General features: G+C 50.2%; 1 protein-coding gene across 1 annotated transcript in view; it reads left to right on the forward strand.

The window, feature by feature from the left end:
• The window catches only part of SLC35B1 (solute carrier family 35 member B1), a 215,977-nt gene that overhangs the window by 66,906 nt on the left and 130,392 nt on the right, over positions 1-18,679 (forward strand). The window contains exon 4 of the mRNA XM_069634378.1: positions 2,112-2,142. Coding sequence (XP_069490479.1) covers positions 2,112-2,142 — 31 coding nt within the window. The remainder of the gene's footprint in view (positions 1-2,111; positions 2,143-18,679) is intronic.

The following is an 18,679-nucleotide window of genomic DNA, read 5'->3' on the forward strand; positions in this document are numbered from 1 at the left end:
AGCAGGGGCAAGAGAGCCAGTGTCATCCTTGATGGTCCTAGATGAGCAGGGGGAAACCTGCTTAGAAGAGGCCTTCATATTAAATCAGTCACTTCATATAAACCAACACAAGTTTCCCAGTATACTCTCCTGCTGGGAACTTGTACATTAGTTCACAAACGTAGTCACAATTTCAAATATTCCAGTTTGCTTTGCCCCTCTCTTGGCCTTGAAAATGATTGTTGAAACTTGCACTTTCATTTAATTCACCCCAGGATTTTACTCGGCTCCAGGTTAGCCTTAATTTCATCTCCTTTACAGTTCAGTATTTGCAAACCTTCTCGCTAGGTTTTCCTTGCAGATTTGTGTCATCTAAAAAGGTCTCTCGCTAACTCGCGAGCGACCCGACCTGCAGCAACCATGCAGTGTACAACTCGGCGTCCAGGAGTCACTCATGGGTCTCTGTCCCACCAGGTACGCTGTCTTCAGGCGATCTTCTCCACGTTGGCAGGCTTGCTGTGCCTATTGGTTCTCTCCACTCTGTGTGCCTCTGTTCCAGGATCTCCGCCACCTTGGTTTTATAGGGGTAGAGAGTCCCTTTGACTCTTGAAAGTGCGCAGATCAGCTCTGCTCGGAGACCTCCTGAATGCTCCCACCACGCTCGGCTTCCGGTGCACCGACTGCAGCTCGTAGGTACTTCAGGCATGTGTTTCTCTGGCTGCACCTCCAGCTTCTCCAGCAAGCGTTCTGCTGACTATGCTATTGGCCTCACCTGAGCGGGCCATTTATACCACCCCCTTGGCTTCAGGTGCAGTCCATGTGCATTAATTCCTCAAAGATCTTGGTACTCGGCATCCCGCTTCTCGTCCCAGTACTGGAGTTGTCTGTCTGTGTAAGAGTCAATAAAGAGAGGATGTATGGCTCTGGTGTGCCTCTTCCTCATCCCAGTGTCTGAGTGGTAGTTACTTGGAGGTGATCTATTGGAAGGATAGGGAACGGCCTGATAATACCCCACAAAGGCCTGGGGGGGGATATTAGCTTTGTTTGAAAAGGGGAAATGGGGGATACCGTATCTCACCAAAGGGTGCCTCTTCCCCACTCCCCAAGTCGCCTCCACCCAGGTGATCCTCACTCACATATCCACCCCCCCGGGTCCGGATCCGATGGCGACCGCCTTTCCCTGGCCACCTGGGAGGAGGATATATTGGGGAAAGAAGTGAGGATGCCCTCCGAATCCTCACAGTATGCAAAGTAGCCCAGGTGCAAGCCTTTAGCTACAGAACATTATATATTTTACGTTTGAGACTCCCAGTTGAATAGTTGCACCACAAGCTTTTAGAATTTGTGACCCATCTATTTCAAGCGTACGCAACACTTTAAATTCAGAGAGAACGAAAAAACTGTTTTCACAAACCCTGAAATAGTGCCAAGTGCTGATGTGCTTTGCTATACATATATATAGTTGTTGCAGGAAAAATAAAACTATGAATCTGTTTAAGTCTTGTGTGTTGTAATTTGTTTAAATATTTTAGTGTAATGTAATTTGACTGTGGTAGAAAAAATGTGAATGTTTCCCCAGAGCGACACAGGTTCCTTTGGCCCATGTGTGCACTACCAAATATCATAAACAAATGTATAGTAAGGATTTTCCCAGTAGGTGAGCACAAAGCCAAAACATAGTTGTGATCAGGTTGTGTTTGGATGTGAATGATGGCTCATTTGACTTTTGTTTTGACTAGAGGCAGCTTGGAAGCAAGTCTATGTTCTAACGCAGAGTCTGAGGTCCAAGTTGGTTTGTCTTGCGTTTTAAAAAAAAAGGTTTGCGTTCATGGTAGTAGAAAAGTGAAATGACCATGCTTTGAAAATAATGTGCTGCTGTGATTTTAGCTCTGTCACCTTGGTTAGGGCTAGGAGGTTAAGATGTTTTAACCCTGTGAATGACTGAGAATGAGTTGGAGGGTGCCCTGCATTGTTGCTAGGTGCCTCATCTACTCTAAATTGTGGGTAGTGCGTAAATACAAAAATGTCAGATTTGAAATTGAGGTGATTTTAATACATTCATGTATTCTCTTTTGTGCTGGAGGTGTGATGCTGGTGAAATTGGGGTGTAACTGCTTCTTCTTTCTTTGCAGGTGCTGGGGAAGTCATGTAAACCTATTCCAGGTAAGACTTGTCATTTTGTTGTATGGATGCTGCCTTTTCCTTTCAAAGTGATCCTGTTTACTTTTGTCTAGTTTGTGTGCACACCTTTCACTGGACACCTAAAATGTAGTCCTATTTGGCGCAAAGTCTGCCGTTTTCACAACCTCCTGGAGTATAGTCGTGGGAGGAAAAAAGGGGTCACTAATGGAAGAAGTAGGAGCGAATCCCGAGGTGTTCATGGATGCAGGCCAGAAAAATCTATTTCCTATGTGGTGGTATGGAGTCAAAGTTGTTCATAGTAGCGGCGTGTGTGTTTGGCTTTTATACTATGCGAGTCACTAAATATATTAATCTGTATGATTTTCTATCAATTGAGATCTATCGAGAGAGTTGATGGTCTGGATGATCTCGGTGTGGTGTGAAGTAGAAGTTGTGTGGGTTTATGCAAAGCAGGCTCTGCACAGTCCAGCTGGAGTTGATATGTGGTTGAGAAGGGTACTAGTAAGTGTTTGGTTGCCGTGTCTATGTAGAGCCATGTGTGTTGTGAGAAGCCTGAGGACTTTCTCACATCTACTGCCCCTGGATCCTCTTCTCAGGTGGCCAGGGAAAGGCCATCGCTTTTGGATCCTGACCCTGGGGGCAGAGAAGCGAGGGAGGCTCATGTGGGTGGAGTGTCCTTGGGGATTGGGGACAAGATGTCCTCTGGTGAGACACAGTATTCCACACTCCCTTCTCCAAAAGAATCCCCTGTCCCAAATGCAATCATGGGATATTGTTACCCCTGTCCCATTGACCAAGGTAATAAGAGATCTTGCCAGTCTCGAGGCATCCGAAGGAGGGGGGTAAAAGGAGAGGGATTAAAAGTGGGGTAACCTCAGGCGAGACATGGCATCGCCCGTTTCCTATTAACGACCAACATGCCCCTCCCCTAGCCTTGGTGGGCTATTGTGGAACATCTCCCCGCATTTCCCCTCATTGTACTTTTGATAGTACTGGGATGAGGAAGATGTCTGCAGAGTACTTGCAAGGTCCCCTTTCAATGAGTCTGGCAAGACCGAATTGGGAATACACACCTGTAAACACCTGTAAAGTGGTTGCAGGTGTACAAAGGGAGACCAGTCGAAGAGAGCAACAGGGAGGCCTTTGTAGGAGAAACCAGGGTATCCTTGCTGCAAGGGTGCCGCTGTGGTGGGACTTCAAGAGGAGCTAGGACGCCGGCCGACATCCCGTAGGACCTGGGAAGGCCAACACAGGTGGGGAAACCTCTGTGCCGGAGACCGAGCATCTGGGGCTGCGAGTCGGCAGGAGAAACGGAGGTGAAGCAACAAAGTTGCCGGCGTATGCGAGAATGCATCCGGTGTGTGAGCGGGATCCACTGATTTCTGAGCACCAGCCGGAGAAACCTTAAGGGAGCTGCCGGAGCAGGACACCAAAGACTGGTGAGTGTCTGGGAGAGCCACTCAAAAGCCGGGGTGCTGTGGGCATGCGGTGCAAAGCGCTGTATGAATGAAAGCTTCAACCTAAGCTGAATTATGCACATTGTGTACCAAACTGAATGAAAGTTAAAAACCAAAGCTGAACTATGCATATTAAATAGCAAACTGAAAAAGTTTGAAGCAACAAATTCCGAATTGACTAAACCCTTCAAATTAACATTTGAAAGTAAACATGTTGTATATTGAATTGAAATACATTATTACAGGCAAAGTAAATGGCTAATGAAAGTCAAAAGGAAGAGTGCCCATATAAAAGCAACATATGGGGAAAGAGCAAATGCAACAAAAAGGTGGCCATGAATCGGACCACCCCAAAGTGAATCTTTGAATGAATATGGTGCTGCAAGGCCAAAGATTGGTAAAGAGGTGTATGACACTTAAAGGCAAAGCCAAGAGGTTGACACAGAGAAGCCCGGAGAGTGTGAACTTGTATATAAAGCCACGAGGCCAACAAAGAGAAGCCAAGTGAAGGTGAATCTGTACAGGGTGTGGGGGGTGGAATACTGAAGAACTTGTTTGGGCTGACGAGCTTAGTGGTCCTAGTTGTGTGACCTGTGCTGGGTGGTCCGTGTGGTCCAACTGTGCCTAGACCAGTGAGCCCGACATTGTGAACTGATGACGCAAACCAGAAGGAGGTTCAAGTTGACCTAGAATTAAGTTACGTTTTGAAAGACTGAAACAAACATTAGTTGCTCCGTTAATGTTTTGGGGAAGGGAGTCCTGAGAGACTTGATGAACTGCAAAATGCTGTCTAAAGGACGGAGCCTCAAGACCCCCTTTCTTTTTAACTGTATTACTTGGATCTTCGGGAGGGAACACTGAGGATTGTGTGGAACTGTTTGAACTTGAACAAGGTAATCTTGAGACTTAACTTTCTTGAATTTGGGGAAGGGGAGCTGAAGAAGCGAAGAGCTAGACGAAGCTCAGAACCTTGTTGAACTCTTATTTTCTTGATTATTGACATCCCTACACATTGTTTAGCTTTGGTTGTGAGGGCAAGCATAGGTTTTGGACACAGACTTTTAAGTTGACATCTTTGACTCAGACTTTCCTTAGTTTTATTCAGGCATGGAAATCCCACCTTAGCATAGGTCAAGTAAAGCCTTCTACCATCCTAACATTTGATTTAATAAACCAGTTTGCTTTTAACTTTGAATCTATTGTCTGTATCTTGCTTAATGATGCCTTGAGTGCGTAGTATGAGGTCAGGAGGTGGAAATGAGTAGGTTAGTGAGTAAATGGTCCTGGGCTGAGAATATTTGTTTTAAGGCTTGGGGCGATTACTGCTACCCATGGTTTAATGCCTGGTTTATAATGGGGGTGGGCAGGGGAGGTAGGTTCAGGCTTGTTCCATCTGCTTGTCGCAGGGTATTCATGTACCAAGTCCCTAATGGCGGGTGTGTGGACGTGATAGTGTGCATTGATACCAAACCAATTGCAATCCTCAGAGGCCATTTGCAGTTCTGGTTGTTCTGTGCTCAAGGGGGCGGTATTGATGTGCAATGCCTTCTATAGAGGGTGCATGAGCTAGACTGTCTGTCAACATGTCGGTGCCATTGGGCCCAGGGGAGGTCTTGAAGTCTTAAATCCATTGTTAGGTGTGTGAGAATGAGACTGTCAAAAAGGGTTTAGAAGGAGGCGACTGACACACAGGTGGCATGATTGGAGGCACAGACTTTTATTTTGTTTAAAAATAAAGAGGAACCCCATCTCTCCCTACTCTGGAGTTGTTTCCCTGCCTCCACTAAAGAACTAAGGAATCTGTCCAAGTAACAATGTGTCCACCGTCGTGTGTCAAAATGCCCACCTCTATCCCTTACACTAGCAACTAAACTTAAGCGATACTGGGTGGTCTTGGACCAGAAGAATGGCTCCCTTCTTCTGGACACTGGATTATAGTTCCAATTGGCAGGTGAGAACTGTGCCTGAGGGAATGGCTCCCTTCTCCAGGTCTCAGTTCCTTTCTAGGGTACAACACAACATTCCAGGTTGAGGTGCTTTTAAATTTCTCAGTTCAAAGTCAAAAGTTCAAACTCAAACATCATTCCTTATTGCCCATAGTTTTCCTCACTATTAAGTTCCTGGAGAATGCTTCCCTTCTCCAGGTATCTTGTTCTCAATACTTGCCAGGGAAATTACTCCTTTTCCCGTGCTTTCTTCTACTTGGTTTCTCCGTAGACAGCACCAGGGGGTGTTGCTTCCTTTCCCTGATCTCGCGTGGATTCATTGTAATATGGGGGAATGACTCCCTTCTCCAGGCCCTTCTTAGGCTCTTTCACACAGTTCACAGTTCAAGGGAGTATTTCTCGCTTCCCCTGGCTTGGACCAACATGGTTCACTAACCTGCCAAGTATAGTCCTGGTCTCCTGTATTTTATGCATTCTTGTTTGTGTGGGCCTTCGCCCCTTCTTTGTTGCTCCCAGGTGTCCTCTTTGTAATTTTAATTGGTTATTTATAACGCGCTGAATACCCAGAGGTTTCCAAGTGCGGACCCAGGGATTGAACCTGTGTTACTCTGTCGTCTTGCTTCCAAACCGAGCACGTTGCCCCTGAGCTAGCCTTTCCAACTGGCATGAGGGCAATGCCCATTGTCTCCCTCCTTTAATCTCTGGTTTCAGTTTGGAGTCCTCCTGCTGACCCCTTTTCAAGACCTCCCTTCTCGTGGTTACCCCCACTAGCCTCACAGTCCCATAGGGTTCTCTCGCTGGCCCCCGCAGGGACGCTTCGACTCTCCGTCCCAATCTCGTGTTGGCCACATCCCTCTGGGGTTCTTAATGTCTTCCCAGTAACCCGCGTACCTTTTACTTTTGTCTGTGAAGGTTCTGCTCAGGCTGAGCTTCTCTTTTCCACTGCAGGCTTCTTGGGGCTTCCGTGGCTCTCTGGGACACCATGATGGTTCCGCTGTCACTTTCGTCGGGTCATCAATACCACGCGGTATGCCTGCTGCTTCACCAGCCTTTAGGTAGGTCTTCCGACTTGCGCAGGATGCCTTGCCCACTTCTCGTGCATCTCGGTCAGCAGCGGTTCCACCTCGATACTCCGCTCCCCTACTCGTGGCTCCTCCAGGGCCGTCTTGACAACATTGGTTGTCATCCTTCGCTTTTATTGACTGGTTGTTCCTGATCTCCCTGGATGTAGCTAGAATGCTCACTTTGGTTCTGCGGGCCCATCTGCATGTCTCTGGGACTCTTCTTCATCTCTGTACTTATGGGATACTCTTCTTTGAAGCCTACACTCTACCTCATCCCAGTAATTCCTATACTGATGGCTCTACAAAGACATATAGGAACATTAGGCTTTTGATGGGGGTTGGAAGGTGTCGGTATGGTGGGTTATATGGGGAAACCATGTTCTCCCCAGGACGTCACTAGGCCTATGGGGAGGTTTCCATTCCAATGCTATCCACTTGCTGAGTACCACCTGTTAAGGTAGTTTTCCTAAAATCCTACTTGGAGGTAAGACTTTAGTAAGTTATCCCAGTGAGTTGTAGATCCCCCAACTCTTAGTATCAGTCTGTACTAATTCGGGACCTTGGTAGAGTGTTGGAGCAGTCAGGCTTATCTTAAGAGGAAGATATGAGCTGTAGGTAAGTACACTGAACCCAGTAAGTAAAGCACATCAAAGAAAAACACATAAATATATATTAAAATATATATTCAATATATTTACACACAAGTACTTAGCACTGTAAACCATCACACATAGATATACTTTTTATTACTTTCAAATAGTCACTTCTTAGTTGGTAGTTGCTGAACGCATACAATTGTTATAAGAGTTTGACAGTTCTATTATTAATACCGCGCACCCACAAAATAATACAGTAATTGTATTTAGTCTGCATACACATGTGATTTTTGGGAAGGGAAACTGTTGGTTAGTGTTATCCTAGTAGAGCTTCAGGTTCTAGAGGCAGTTTCGCAGCACAAGTCTTGTAAAGTCAAGCACGCAACCCTTGCTAAAAGGCAGTTCGTATTGTTTTAAAGTCTTGCAAAGCAGAATAAATCAAAAGTTCCTGTGGATACTTTATAGTCTCTCGGAAGGTAGATGCATCAAGTTTTAACCAATGTTGGAGACCCTGTTAAAGGATTCGCTAACTGGACACAAGCAGCGGCTTGAGTCTGAAGTAAGGGGGAGGGAGGGTTGCCTTGGGCACCTATACATGCACTCAAAGGCACCAGCAAAGGACGCGATTCACCCGGTCAATCTTCTTCGCTTCCTGCAGTCCCGCACTCTGAATAGGGGGTCTAGGCGAGTTGGTTCGGAACCCTGGAGTGTCCTTGTAGGCTCAGCAAAGATTTTGATGGATTCGGCCTTTGCACGACGATGCTCTCGAAATGGGCAGCAGGTCCCTTGGTATTGGGGTTCCGCACCTCTCACAGGACCTTGGGAGATGGCTCAAATCAAAATTTGTCCTGGGACTGGTTGTTCCTACCAGTTAGAGGAGTCGTCGTCCTCTTCGGAGCGCCTCTGTCGCACAGAAAACTGGGTCAACACAGCAGTGGTCACTTCAGTGTTGCAAAGGGTCTGCAGGCGTCTCTGGTTGTCTACTTCGGTTACTTCAGCTTCCAGTGGTTGACTTGCTTTTCACTCCAGGAGCCTCACCTTTTATACAGTTCCAGAACACACTCCTCTGCAATCTCAGCAATTTACAGACTGGAGGGGGATGTGGCTGTCCATTCTGGACAGCCAGACCCCCAGTGAGAGCTGGATCGATTCGGGCATTCTTGAAGGACAGTGAGGTGGAAACCTCTTACTCCAAACCCCCCCCCCCCCACTTCCTGCCCACCCACTTCCTGCCCAGACACTTCCTGCCCAGACACTCAGGAGCCTAGGTGGGGACACCCAAGTGTTCCCGCCAAAGGCAAAACACACACACACACATACACACACACACACACACACACACACACTGACCTCCCCCTCCCAGAATGGTAGACAACCATGGTAGTAACGGCGAAAAAAGAAGGGAGGCCCAAAGTTGGTACTTGGGTGCCCCTACTGTGCACTACCGAGGCTATAGACATAACCTGTGGTACACAAATGACACAATAGTTGGTAGAACATGTCCACTGCCACCAGCCATACGTAGATTGTCTTTGACTAAAATGTCACAGGAGCAGATAGCAGGGGATACTAGATATCCCTTTGGCACTCCACATAAGGTGGTGTGTTCACCAATCTCTCAGAATATAAACTTTTAGGACTTAGTTACTCTGATAATGAAAATAATCTCGAAGGAGGACCCTAAGGGTGCCCAGCAACCCTGCCCCTAAGGAGATGTGTGCTGCAATAGTAAAATAGAGATGCCTTAAGAGCTATGGAGCAAAATAGATTCCATTGTATTCTACCTGTACTAAGAATAGAGTTCCAAAAGACGGAGCCCACAAGAACGAATTAATGAGTGGAAAATGACTCCTCAATCAGCATTAAAAAAAAAGGTCCAGCAGAAACTACAGTGGGGTCTCACTAGGAGAGGGGATGAAGCATACAAATTAAAAATCTCCATAGCACCACCCCCAAGGGGACTATTGGGTAGCGGTCTCGCCTCCCTGGCCTCATTGGAAGGGGCTTCCCCTAGGGAAGGAGTGACGACATCTGGGGTTTCGTCGCAATGGGTCTAGAATTTGGAGCATGCTTATAGGAACCATTTTGGTTATTGTGGCCTAAACAATATCTAGATTTCAAAGATGTCCTAAAGGTCATGTTATCTTAAAAGAGACGGAGGTTTCCTGGGTATGGATTAAAGTCTTAATGATGGTTTTCTGGGCCCTTGCCATGGAAAGCACGATGTGAAATGCAGTTTTCAAATAGATTCTACATTTGTCTGCAAGCCAACAGAGTGCTGCAATTAAGTATTCCCTTTTTTTTTTTTTTATTTTATTTTTTTTTTTTTAAGTCTTAGGAGAAATCTTGCTGATCAGTTTTTTACTTTCTTTAGGTAGGTCGTTCAGAAGGAATGCCGGCAGGCCCATACAAAGGCTATTGGTGTAATCCTGTCTTGAAAGTATTAGGGTGATGAGTGCCATGGTCCTGTCTGTGAACATCTGGCAGTGCATAATGTGATGATGGTCTCTCAGTAAAAAGAAGCAGCCACTGATTATTATTGCTCTAAGCTTTTTGGTTTGAGGAGATATTGCCCCATGAGAAGTCCATGGTTTTGATTAGGACAGCTGAGAGCGGTCTCCTAATTCTTTTGTGAAAGACATGTTTGTGAGATGGGTTATTTTAGAGCTGCAGATCACAAGTTTGGTTTTAGGTGGGTTGTTTCAGCTAGTTGGTAGCCATCTGTTAGGACAGTTTTTCTGATGTCCAACTAAGGGCTTTGTAAAACCATTCAACAGAGGCAGTATAAGACTCCACTCTTAGTATAAGGCTGTACCATCTGAGTTCAGGGCAGCATAGACAGAGCAGCCAGGCTTATCTTGGGACAGGGAGAGGGCTATAGAATCAGTAGAAATAAAATTGTAATTCAAGGGTCTAAAGAAACACTGAAACACTATGTATTGTCAAAATAATGTTTATTTAAATACAAGTAGGCCCAGATACATCTTGGGGGAAATCACATTATGTATAAACGCAACACTATGCTTGAAGGTGCACAGACCAAAGCATTTAACCTTATTTGGAACACCTAACAGGAGTTCTAGGGAAGTCAAAACCACTAGTTACTTTTAGATTACTTTCAGTATTACTCGGGAAGTAGACCCTATCAGTTGTACTGTGACGCTCAGCAAGAAATCACATAGCAATATAAACTGAACAATGTACTTTTCTGATCTAGTGAAACGCAGATTCTAGGAACAGTATACACCTATAACTCTGATTCAGGATCTTGGGGGAGTTGGACCTTAGGGTGTAATATTCAATTCTCCAGCATGGGGTCTGGCATGGATTCACATGCTCATGAATATTCCCCGTCGTCAGGCTGGGAATCCTCGGTAAAGAAAAAACCAGTATCAGTTTCGTTTCTGATCTGTCTTTCGTAGTAATAACCAATCACTGGTCTCTGCGTCATACTGACCACAGCCAATGACTGCCCTCTACCTAAGCACCGCCTCTGGCAGCCATCTTCAGATTTTTACCGCACGTTCATGTGTTGGGATCCTCGTGCTATTGCTCTCGAGCGCTAGTGCTTTTTTTCGCGCTTTTTCACAAAAAACTTCGATTCTTTCGGTCAAAAGAGCCTCAAGCTCCACCGATCCTACATCCGATCAACGGGGACCCGTGTCGGATTCATCTGTGCCCCTCAAGGGTGAAGATTTCGTCGAGCTACACTTCGGAGGACTCCAGAAGCTTCTCAGGCCCGGTCTCGGAGATGGCCCAGGAGAAGGGAAGCTCGACGCCCGGAAAGCTGTTCAGGGTCTGCCCTGGATGCCAGCTGCAGACCGTCTTCAAGGAGGACGAACACTCTTTCTGCCTTTACTGCCTTCATGAGGACAAGACGCACGTGGAGAAGGACTGTGCGTTTTGCGGCAACATGTCGGAACGGACCATGAAGGACCGCCATCAACGTCTCGCCAACTGGCTGGAGGGTAAGAGCCCGTCTGGCGAGAAGAAGAAGAAATCCGAGCGGTCTTCTAAGACCTTTGAGGGCGCCCCGGCGACGGGGGCCCAACATAAGGCCAAGCACCGCGAGTCCGCTGGCACCGGGAGCGCCGAACGGTCGGGCTCTACGGGCGCCAGGCAGGGCGCACCCTCCCCGGCACCATCAACCACGAGCCAACGCTCTGGGTCGGGTAAGAGGAAGGCCGAGCACCCGGCGAAGCTCCTGGAGAGGCCCCGGTCGAGCTCTAAGGCAGAGGAGGAGCGTGGCAGTGCCCCCTCCCTCAAGGATAAGGCGGTGAGCGCACCTAAGGTGGTGAAGGCCTTGATCCATCCGACCAAGCCCTCTATCGAAACGGTCGCGGCGGCCCTGGCTCAGCCTGTGGTGGCTGCACCAGTGGTGGCGACCTCAGGGCCCAGAATCTCCCTGCCTCCTCGGAGGGAGTCTTCCTTTGTGCCCATCGATAGGACCCCGGTGAAACCCTCCGTGGGGAAGAAGGGGGGGCAGGGCGTCGTCGTAGAGTCGGCCTCAACCTCAGAGGAGGAGCTGATCGAGGTCTTAAGCCACGGCCTAGGCGTGGAAGAAGGCCAGCCCGTCGGAATGGACCCCGACGCAGGTGACGACGACAACATCGTCGAGGATACCGACGGGGCCCCTGCTCGCCCGTCGGATTCCCCTCTGCCAGCGCCGCAAGACAACTCGGCGGCCATTTTGTTGGCCATACAGTCCTTATGCTCCGAGATAAGGACGAGGCTACCGTTACCGACGGAGGAACCTCTTCCGTCGGGGGATCCAGAACCGGGACCTTCTGGTGTTCCCCCTACCAAGAAAAGAAGGATCCATCCACCACCTCCTTTTCAACCGTCACGCCCCTTCCAGCCCTCCTCCCCGTCCACCCGAGGGGATGATACGGGGACTGACACGGCAGCGACGGGTACGGACGACGAGGCATACGACGAGGATTTTCCGTCGTCGCCTCCCACCAGGGCCTCTCCGCCCGACGAGATCGGATCTTTCCACTCCATGATCTCCAGGGCTTCCGAGCTTTTCCAACTCTGCCCTGAGGAGAAGAAAAAGGAAAGCTTCCTTTATCAGCGGCGCGAGGCCAAGAGGAAGACGGTCCTCGCAGTGCCTCTGTTGGACGACATTTGGGATGAGGGCCTTTCCCTCCTCAAGAACCCTTCCACGACGCCAGCTAGAAGAGACCGGTACGAGAAAAAGTACCGGGTCCCGGACACGGCCCCCCTATGCCTCCGGGCGCAGCCTACCCCGGACTCCGTCGTCTCCGCGGCAGCCAGGAAGAAAGCGGGGGGGTGCGGCCTCCACATCGACTTCCCCGCCGGACGGCGAGGGAAAGAAATTGGATACTATGGGACGTAGAGTCATCTCGTCGGCAGCGACGACGATTAAAGCGGCCAACGCCTTGGCTATCGTGGCCCGCTACGACAGGGAGCTCTGGTACAAGATAGCTCCCCTGCTGGATTTTCTGCCGGACGACAAGAGGGCGGAGGCCCTTGAGATCCTGCAGGAAGGTGAGGTGGCCTCGGACCACGCCATCACCGTGGCGACGGACATCGCCGACACTGGGTTCCGCCAGCTGGGCAACGGCGTTTGCCTTCGACGTCGTGGATGGCTCAAAGCTACGGACTTCCGGCAGGACGTCCAGACCAGAGTCCTGGACATGCCCTTCGACGGGAACAACCTGTTTGGGAAGACAGTGGACGATTCCCTTCAGGCCATCAAGGCGGATACCGAGACGGCCCGGGCCCTTGGAGTCCTGCAACGACGGACGCCCTTTCGGAGCGGCGGAGGCAAGGGCGCCTCCAAAGGTTCCGGCGGCGGTTTCGCTTCCTACCGTCAAGCGGCCCGCTCGTCGTCGCAAGAGGCCTACAGAGGACGAGGCAAGTCTAGCGGACCCCGCCGTCGTCGCCAAGGAGGTCAAGGCGGCAAGGCCGCGTCCAAGCAGGATTGAACCGGCCGTGGGGTCGGGCCCCCACCGAAGCACCCCGGTGGGAGGCCGGCTGGCGGGCTTCGTCAGCGTGTGGGAGTCCATCTCCACCGACCGTTGGGTGCTGGACGCCCTGGCCCGGGGCCACGCGCTCGAGTTTCAAAGAAGGTGCCCGCGCGTCCCCCCCGTGGCCAGGAAAGAACTTCACGTCCCTCAATGCGACGTCTGAACAAGTTCATCAAGGCGCAGAAGTTCCGGATGGTCACCCTCCAGCACGTCCTGGGTCAGCTGGAGGAAGGAGACTTCCTATCGTCGTTGGATTTGGAGGATGCCTACTTCCACATTCCCATCCTAAAGGGGCACCGCAAATTCCTCAGATTCGTGGTCCAAGGGCGTCATTACCAGTTCAAAGCCCTTCCCTTCGGACTACGGTCGGCACCCAGGGTATTCACCAAGTGCCTCGCACCGGTGGCGGCGCAGCTGCGCCGCGAGGGGATTCACGTCTACCCCTACCTGGACGACTGGCTCATCCGCGCCAAGACGAGGGAGCTCGCCGTGGTCCACACGGCAAGGACCGTCCAACTCCTCACGGACCTGGGATTCTCCGTGAACTACGCCAAATCCCACCTGGTGCCCGCGCAAGTCGCACTGTTTCTGGGAGCGAGGCTCGACACAGTGTCCCTTCTGGCCTCCCCGTCGGAGGAGAGGACCAGGACCATCTTGGGCAAGGTGCAATGGATGTTGGTGGCCGACGCGGCCAAAGTGAGGTCCATCAAGTCCCTCCTCGGGATGATGTCTTCCTGCATCTACCTCATTCCCATGTGCAGGCTCCGGATGCGCCCGTTGCAAGAATTCCTGGATGCGCGCTGGATCCAGACGACGGGCAGCTTCGAGGAAAGGATCAAGCTCGACGAGAGTTTCCGACGAGCGATACGGTGGTGGGGCACCCGCGCGCATCTGACGGCGGGCATGGACTTCCAGACCCCAGCCCACCAGGAGACTGTGACCACGGATGCCTCCCTGGAAGGGTGGGGAGCGCACACCGAAAATCTGCACGCAAGGGGACTCTGGCTCCCGACGGAGAAGTCCCTGCATATCAACGTCCTGGAGCTCCGTGCAGTGTTTTGGGCCCTCCGGTCCTTCCTTCCGTCCCTCAAGGGCAAGGTGGTGAGGATCTTCACCGACAACACCACCACCATGTTTTACATCAGGAAACAGGGCGGAACCAGGTCCCCAGCGCTGTCCAAGGAGGCGCAGGACCTGTGGCATTGGGCCGTCGCCCAAGGGATTTTTCTGGTGCCGTTTCATCTGGCAGGGATAAAAAACACCATCGCCGACTCGCTCAGCAGGGAGCTGCGCTCGTGCCACGAGTGGGAACTACGGCAGGATCTGGTGGATCGCCTCTTCCGACGGTGGGGCACACCCCAGATCGACCTGTTCGCGACGGCGACGAACACCAAGTGCCGGAGGTTCGCCAGCAGGTTTCCCCAGACGAGGAGCATGGGCGATGCTTTCTCGTTCCCCTGGGAGGGCCTGTTCCTCTACGCGTTCCCTCCCTTGCCTCTGCTAATCCGGCTCGTCAACCAGCTCAAGAGGTCACGGTGCAGGATGATCCTCGTCGCACCTGCGTGGCCGAGGCAGATATGGTTCCCGGACCTTCTGGACTTGTCAGCGTCCCCGCCGATCAAGCTGCCGGCGGACGCGGATCTACTCTCCAGGGAAGGAGGCGCCATCCTCCACCACGACCCGAAGTCGCTGAACTTGCAGGCCTGGCTCCTGCAGCGCTAGAGTTTGGAGGATACCCCATACCGGCCGATTGCAGAGAGGTTCTTGCAAAGGCCAGGGCGTCCCCGACTCTTAAATGCTACGGACACAAATGGAAGAGGTTCTCTGTCTGGTGCCACGCACAGAAGATTAACCCTCTACGGATTACGGCTCCCCAAGTACTGCCGTACCTGCTGACGCTGGCCAAAGCTGGTCTGGCACACGCGTCCATCAAGATTCATCTTGCTGCGATCTCCCGATACACCAGAACCACGGGGCGGACGTCCTTGTGGTCTCATCGTCTGGTGAAAGAGTTCATGAAGGGACTGTTCAGATCGTTCCCGCCGGTGAAGGCTCCGGCCCCGGCGTGGGAGCTCAACGTGGTGCTGACCAAGCTCATGGGACCTCCGTTCGAGCCTCTGCACTCGGCCCCGTTGAAGTTTCTATCGTGGAAAACAGCTTTTCTTGTGGCCATCACCTCCGCACGACGAGTGGGAGAGATCCAGGCCCTTTCCTGCAAGGCCCCGTACTTGACTTTCCACGACACGAGGGTAGTGCTCAGGACGCACCCCTCCTTCATGCCCAAGGTACCGTCGGACTTCCATCTCAACGAACCCTTGGTGTTACCTGTGTTCTTCCCGTCGCCTTCGTCGCCGGCTGAGAGGACTTTGCACTCGCTGGATGTAGCTAGAGCGCTGAAGTTCTACGTGGACCGCACGAAGGGTTTTCGGAAGACGTCACAACTCTTTGTGAACTTTGGACCTGTCAATCAGGGGAAGGCTCTCTCGAAGGCTTCCATCTCCAGATGGCTCTCCGGCTGTATCATGTGCTGTCACCGGTTGGCAAACCGACCGCTGCCTGGCTGTCCGAGAGCCCATTCCACCAGAGCGATCGCAGCTACCACGGCGTTCCTATCTGGTGTGCCCCTGCTGGACATATGCAGGGCTGCTACGTGGAGGTCGACGCACACCTTCACGAAATTCTACTGCGTCGACCGGGATTCCAGGGAGGAGTCCAGGGTCGGCCAAGCAGTGCTGCGCAACCTGTTCGCCTGAGGTGAGCCTGGTGAGGAGGTAAGATGCTTAATGTTGAGTTGATGTGACGCTTAATGTTGAGCCTTTGCCACCTCCCGTGGTTGTGCATGTGTGTACTGCTATGTATTCTTTATTCATGAGCATGTGAATCCATGCCAGACCCCATGCTGGAGAAGGAACAAGTTACTTACCTGTAACTGTTGTTCTCCAGCATGGGTCTGGCATGGATTCACATGCGAACCCTCCCGCCTACCCCTCTGCGGCTCTTCACTTGGTCATACTGCCACTTCACGTGCTTCCAAATCTGAAGATGGCTGCCAGAGGCGGTGCTTAGGTAGAGGGCAGTCATTGGCTGTGGTCAGTATGACGCAGAGACCAGTGATTGGTTATTACTACGAAAGACAGATCAGAAACGAAACTGATACTGGTTTTTTCTTTACCGAGGATTCCCAGCCTGACGACGGGGAATATTCATGAGCATGTGAATCCATGCCAGACCCATGCTGGAGAACAACAGTTACAGGTAAGTAACTTGTTCCTTAGTTACTTTTCAGTTCAGTCAAAGGGAAGCAATCACTTATTTTAGGATAACACAGTTGTACTCAATGCAAGTGAAACCTATACACTTTTTACAGGAGCTATAAGCAACTTAAAGGCAGGTGTAAACCTAAGACTGTTTTTTTTTTTGTCTTTCTAAAACAAAACCGGGAAAGCAAGACCCAGTGTTAGACTAGAAGGCAGACTTATTCTGGACAGGCTAACAGCATGTTTGGGGAAGCAAGACCCAGTTGGGAACACTCATACATTTATCCTAACAGGAATAGTGAAGTGAAACAAACAGCATTACTTTTGGTGAAGAGGCACAACCAATTCACAGGTGAGTAACTTAACCTTTTTTTATATATGCTTTTCAGAATGGCAGAACATTTCTAAGGTAAGTAATAACTTTTGTAACTGTTCACTCTGATTTACAGTTACCAACCAACTCTTTACAGTAAATCACTTTTAAACACTTCTCTTTTCTAGGCAAAAGGCCCAATCCTTAGAAGTCTTTCCCTTTTTCTTGGAGCATGAGTGTTCTCAGTGGCAGAAGGGGAATGGGGGGGTCACTAGGATCCAGTGTCCAACACTCAGTGTCAGAATAGGTTCTTAAGTAGCCAAAGTCAGAGTTCCTAAGGAAGACTGTTCAAACAGGTGAGTATTTTACTTTAGAATTAGTTGAGGGTCCGTGGCTTCACAGAAGATGCCCTAGGCGGATTGCAGCAGGGGCCTTGTTGAACTGGATGAGTGGCCTCCCAATCACAGAAACACCCCAAAGCTATACAGAAATCACAAAGGCGTAAGGTAGGAAAAATACCCAAGCTGGCACAGTACCTCAGCACAGAAGAAGATTTTGCAGCAGGGGAACTTCAGGATCTGCAGCCAAAAACCTGGTTGTTGAATTCCTTCAGTAAGAAGACAGAGTACAAGACACTGGAAGGACTTCTGCAGCAAGAATCACAGGGAAGGCTCTAGGCAAGGTTTTCCTTGCGGCTGGATTGCGGTCCTGTGGATTTGGTGCCTTTTCAGGAGCACAGAAGAAGACCGAATATCGCTGGTCGGATTCTCGTTGTTTGCAAGGTCCAGCACTCTGAGGGGATGTATTGGACTGGAATCGTGCCTCTGGAGATCCAACAGGATGCCCATGAAGTTTCAGCGAGATTCGGAATTCGGATGACCGTGCACCTCACAATGGCTCGAGGTCCCAGGGTATTGGGGTATTGCAGCCCGCAAGGTTGCAGCACGGCGTGGGATGGCTCAAAGTGTAGGTATTCTTAAGTCTCGTGCATTTCACTAGGTTCTGGGTTAGGGTCGTTGTTTTTAGAGTCCCCAGATCGATTGGAAAGAAGGGCTACAGCACGCTCCGGTTACACAGCAGACTCTCCGGTCGCTGGAAATCGTTTCAGCCGTGAAATCTAAATCTTCATCTTCCAGTTTTGGACTTTTATACAGGGACCCAGCCAATCAAACAGCCTTGCAACATCCAAAGTTGGGGGGTGGGGAGGACAGCCAGCCTTCCAGGCGGAGTGCGAGATTCCAGTTCAAACTGGAAGACAAAGGGCTGCAGAGTTTTGGACTCCTTCCTCACTTACTGCCTTCAGACACTCAGGAGCCTGGGCGGGGGAGTCGACAGGACTCCCGCTGAAGATAAAAATCGCACAAAGGAATTTCCTGCCCTGGATGTCGGGGGATGGAACAAGAAAGGACAAGCAGCATTAAAATGGCGGATAAACTAGACTGGGGGCGGACATTTTGGTCAAATAAGCACCCATGGGTGCCTTTGCCGGGGCTGTGCTCACAGCCTGCGGTAAAGGTGCACCAAATTAATAAAAGGTATCGCTGCCACCAGCCATTAAAAATACGCTTGTCCCTGTAACAGAAATGTTACATTTAAAATGAGAAAGGGGATACTCCGTATCTCCCCTGCACTCCACATAAGGTGTGGTGGGCTGGTTTCACTTAATAAATAGTAAAAGGGATCCAAAGATCCTTTCAACCCTTGGGAACTGTAGTTCTCACAAGGTTAGCCAGAGAAAATTAAAAAGGGAACCCAGCAACAATAGGCACTTATTGCCAAAAAGTTGTCAAAGAGGATAACTTTTAAGACACTATGGAAAGTCTTAAAAATGACACCCATAAAAAGAGTAAAAGATTCTGTGAGTGTGCGAGAAGGTTCCCACTCGGAGGTATAAGGAAAAATAATCTATCAGTAAAAGCAAAAATATCTGGT

The sequence above is a fragment of the Ambystoma mexicanum genome, chromosome 13 (genome assembly GCF_040938575.1).
Source record: "Ambystoma mexicanum isolate Mex_15411 chromosome 13, UKY_AmexF1_1, whole genome shotgun sequence".
Classification (NCBI taxonomy): Eukaryota; Metazoa; Chordata; class Amphibia; order Caudata; family Ambystomatidae; genus Ambystoma; species Ambystoma mexicanum.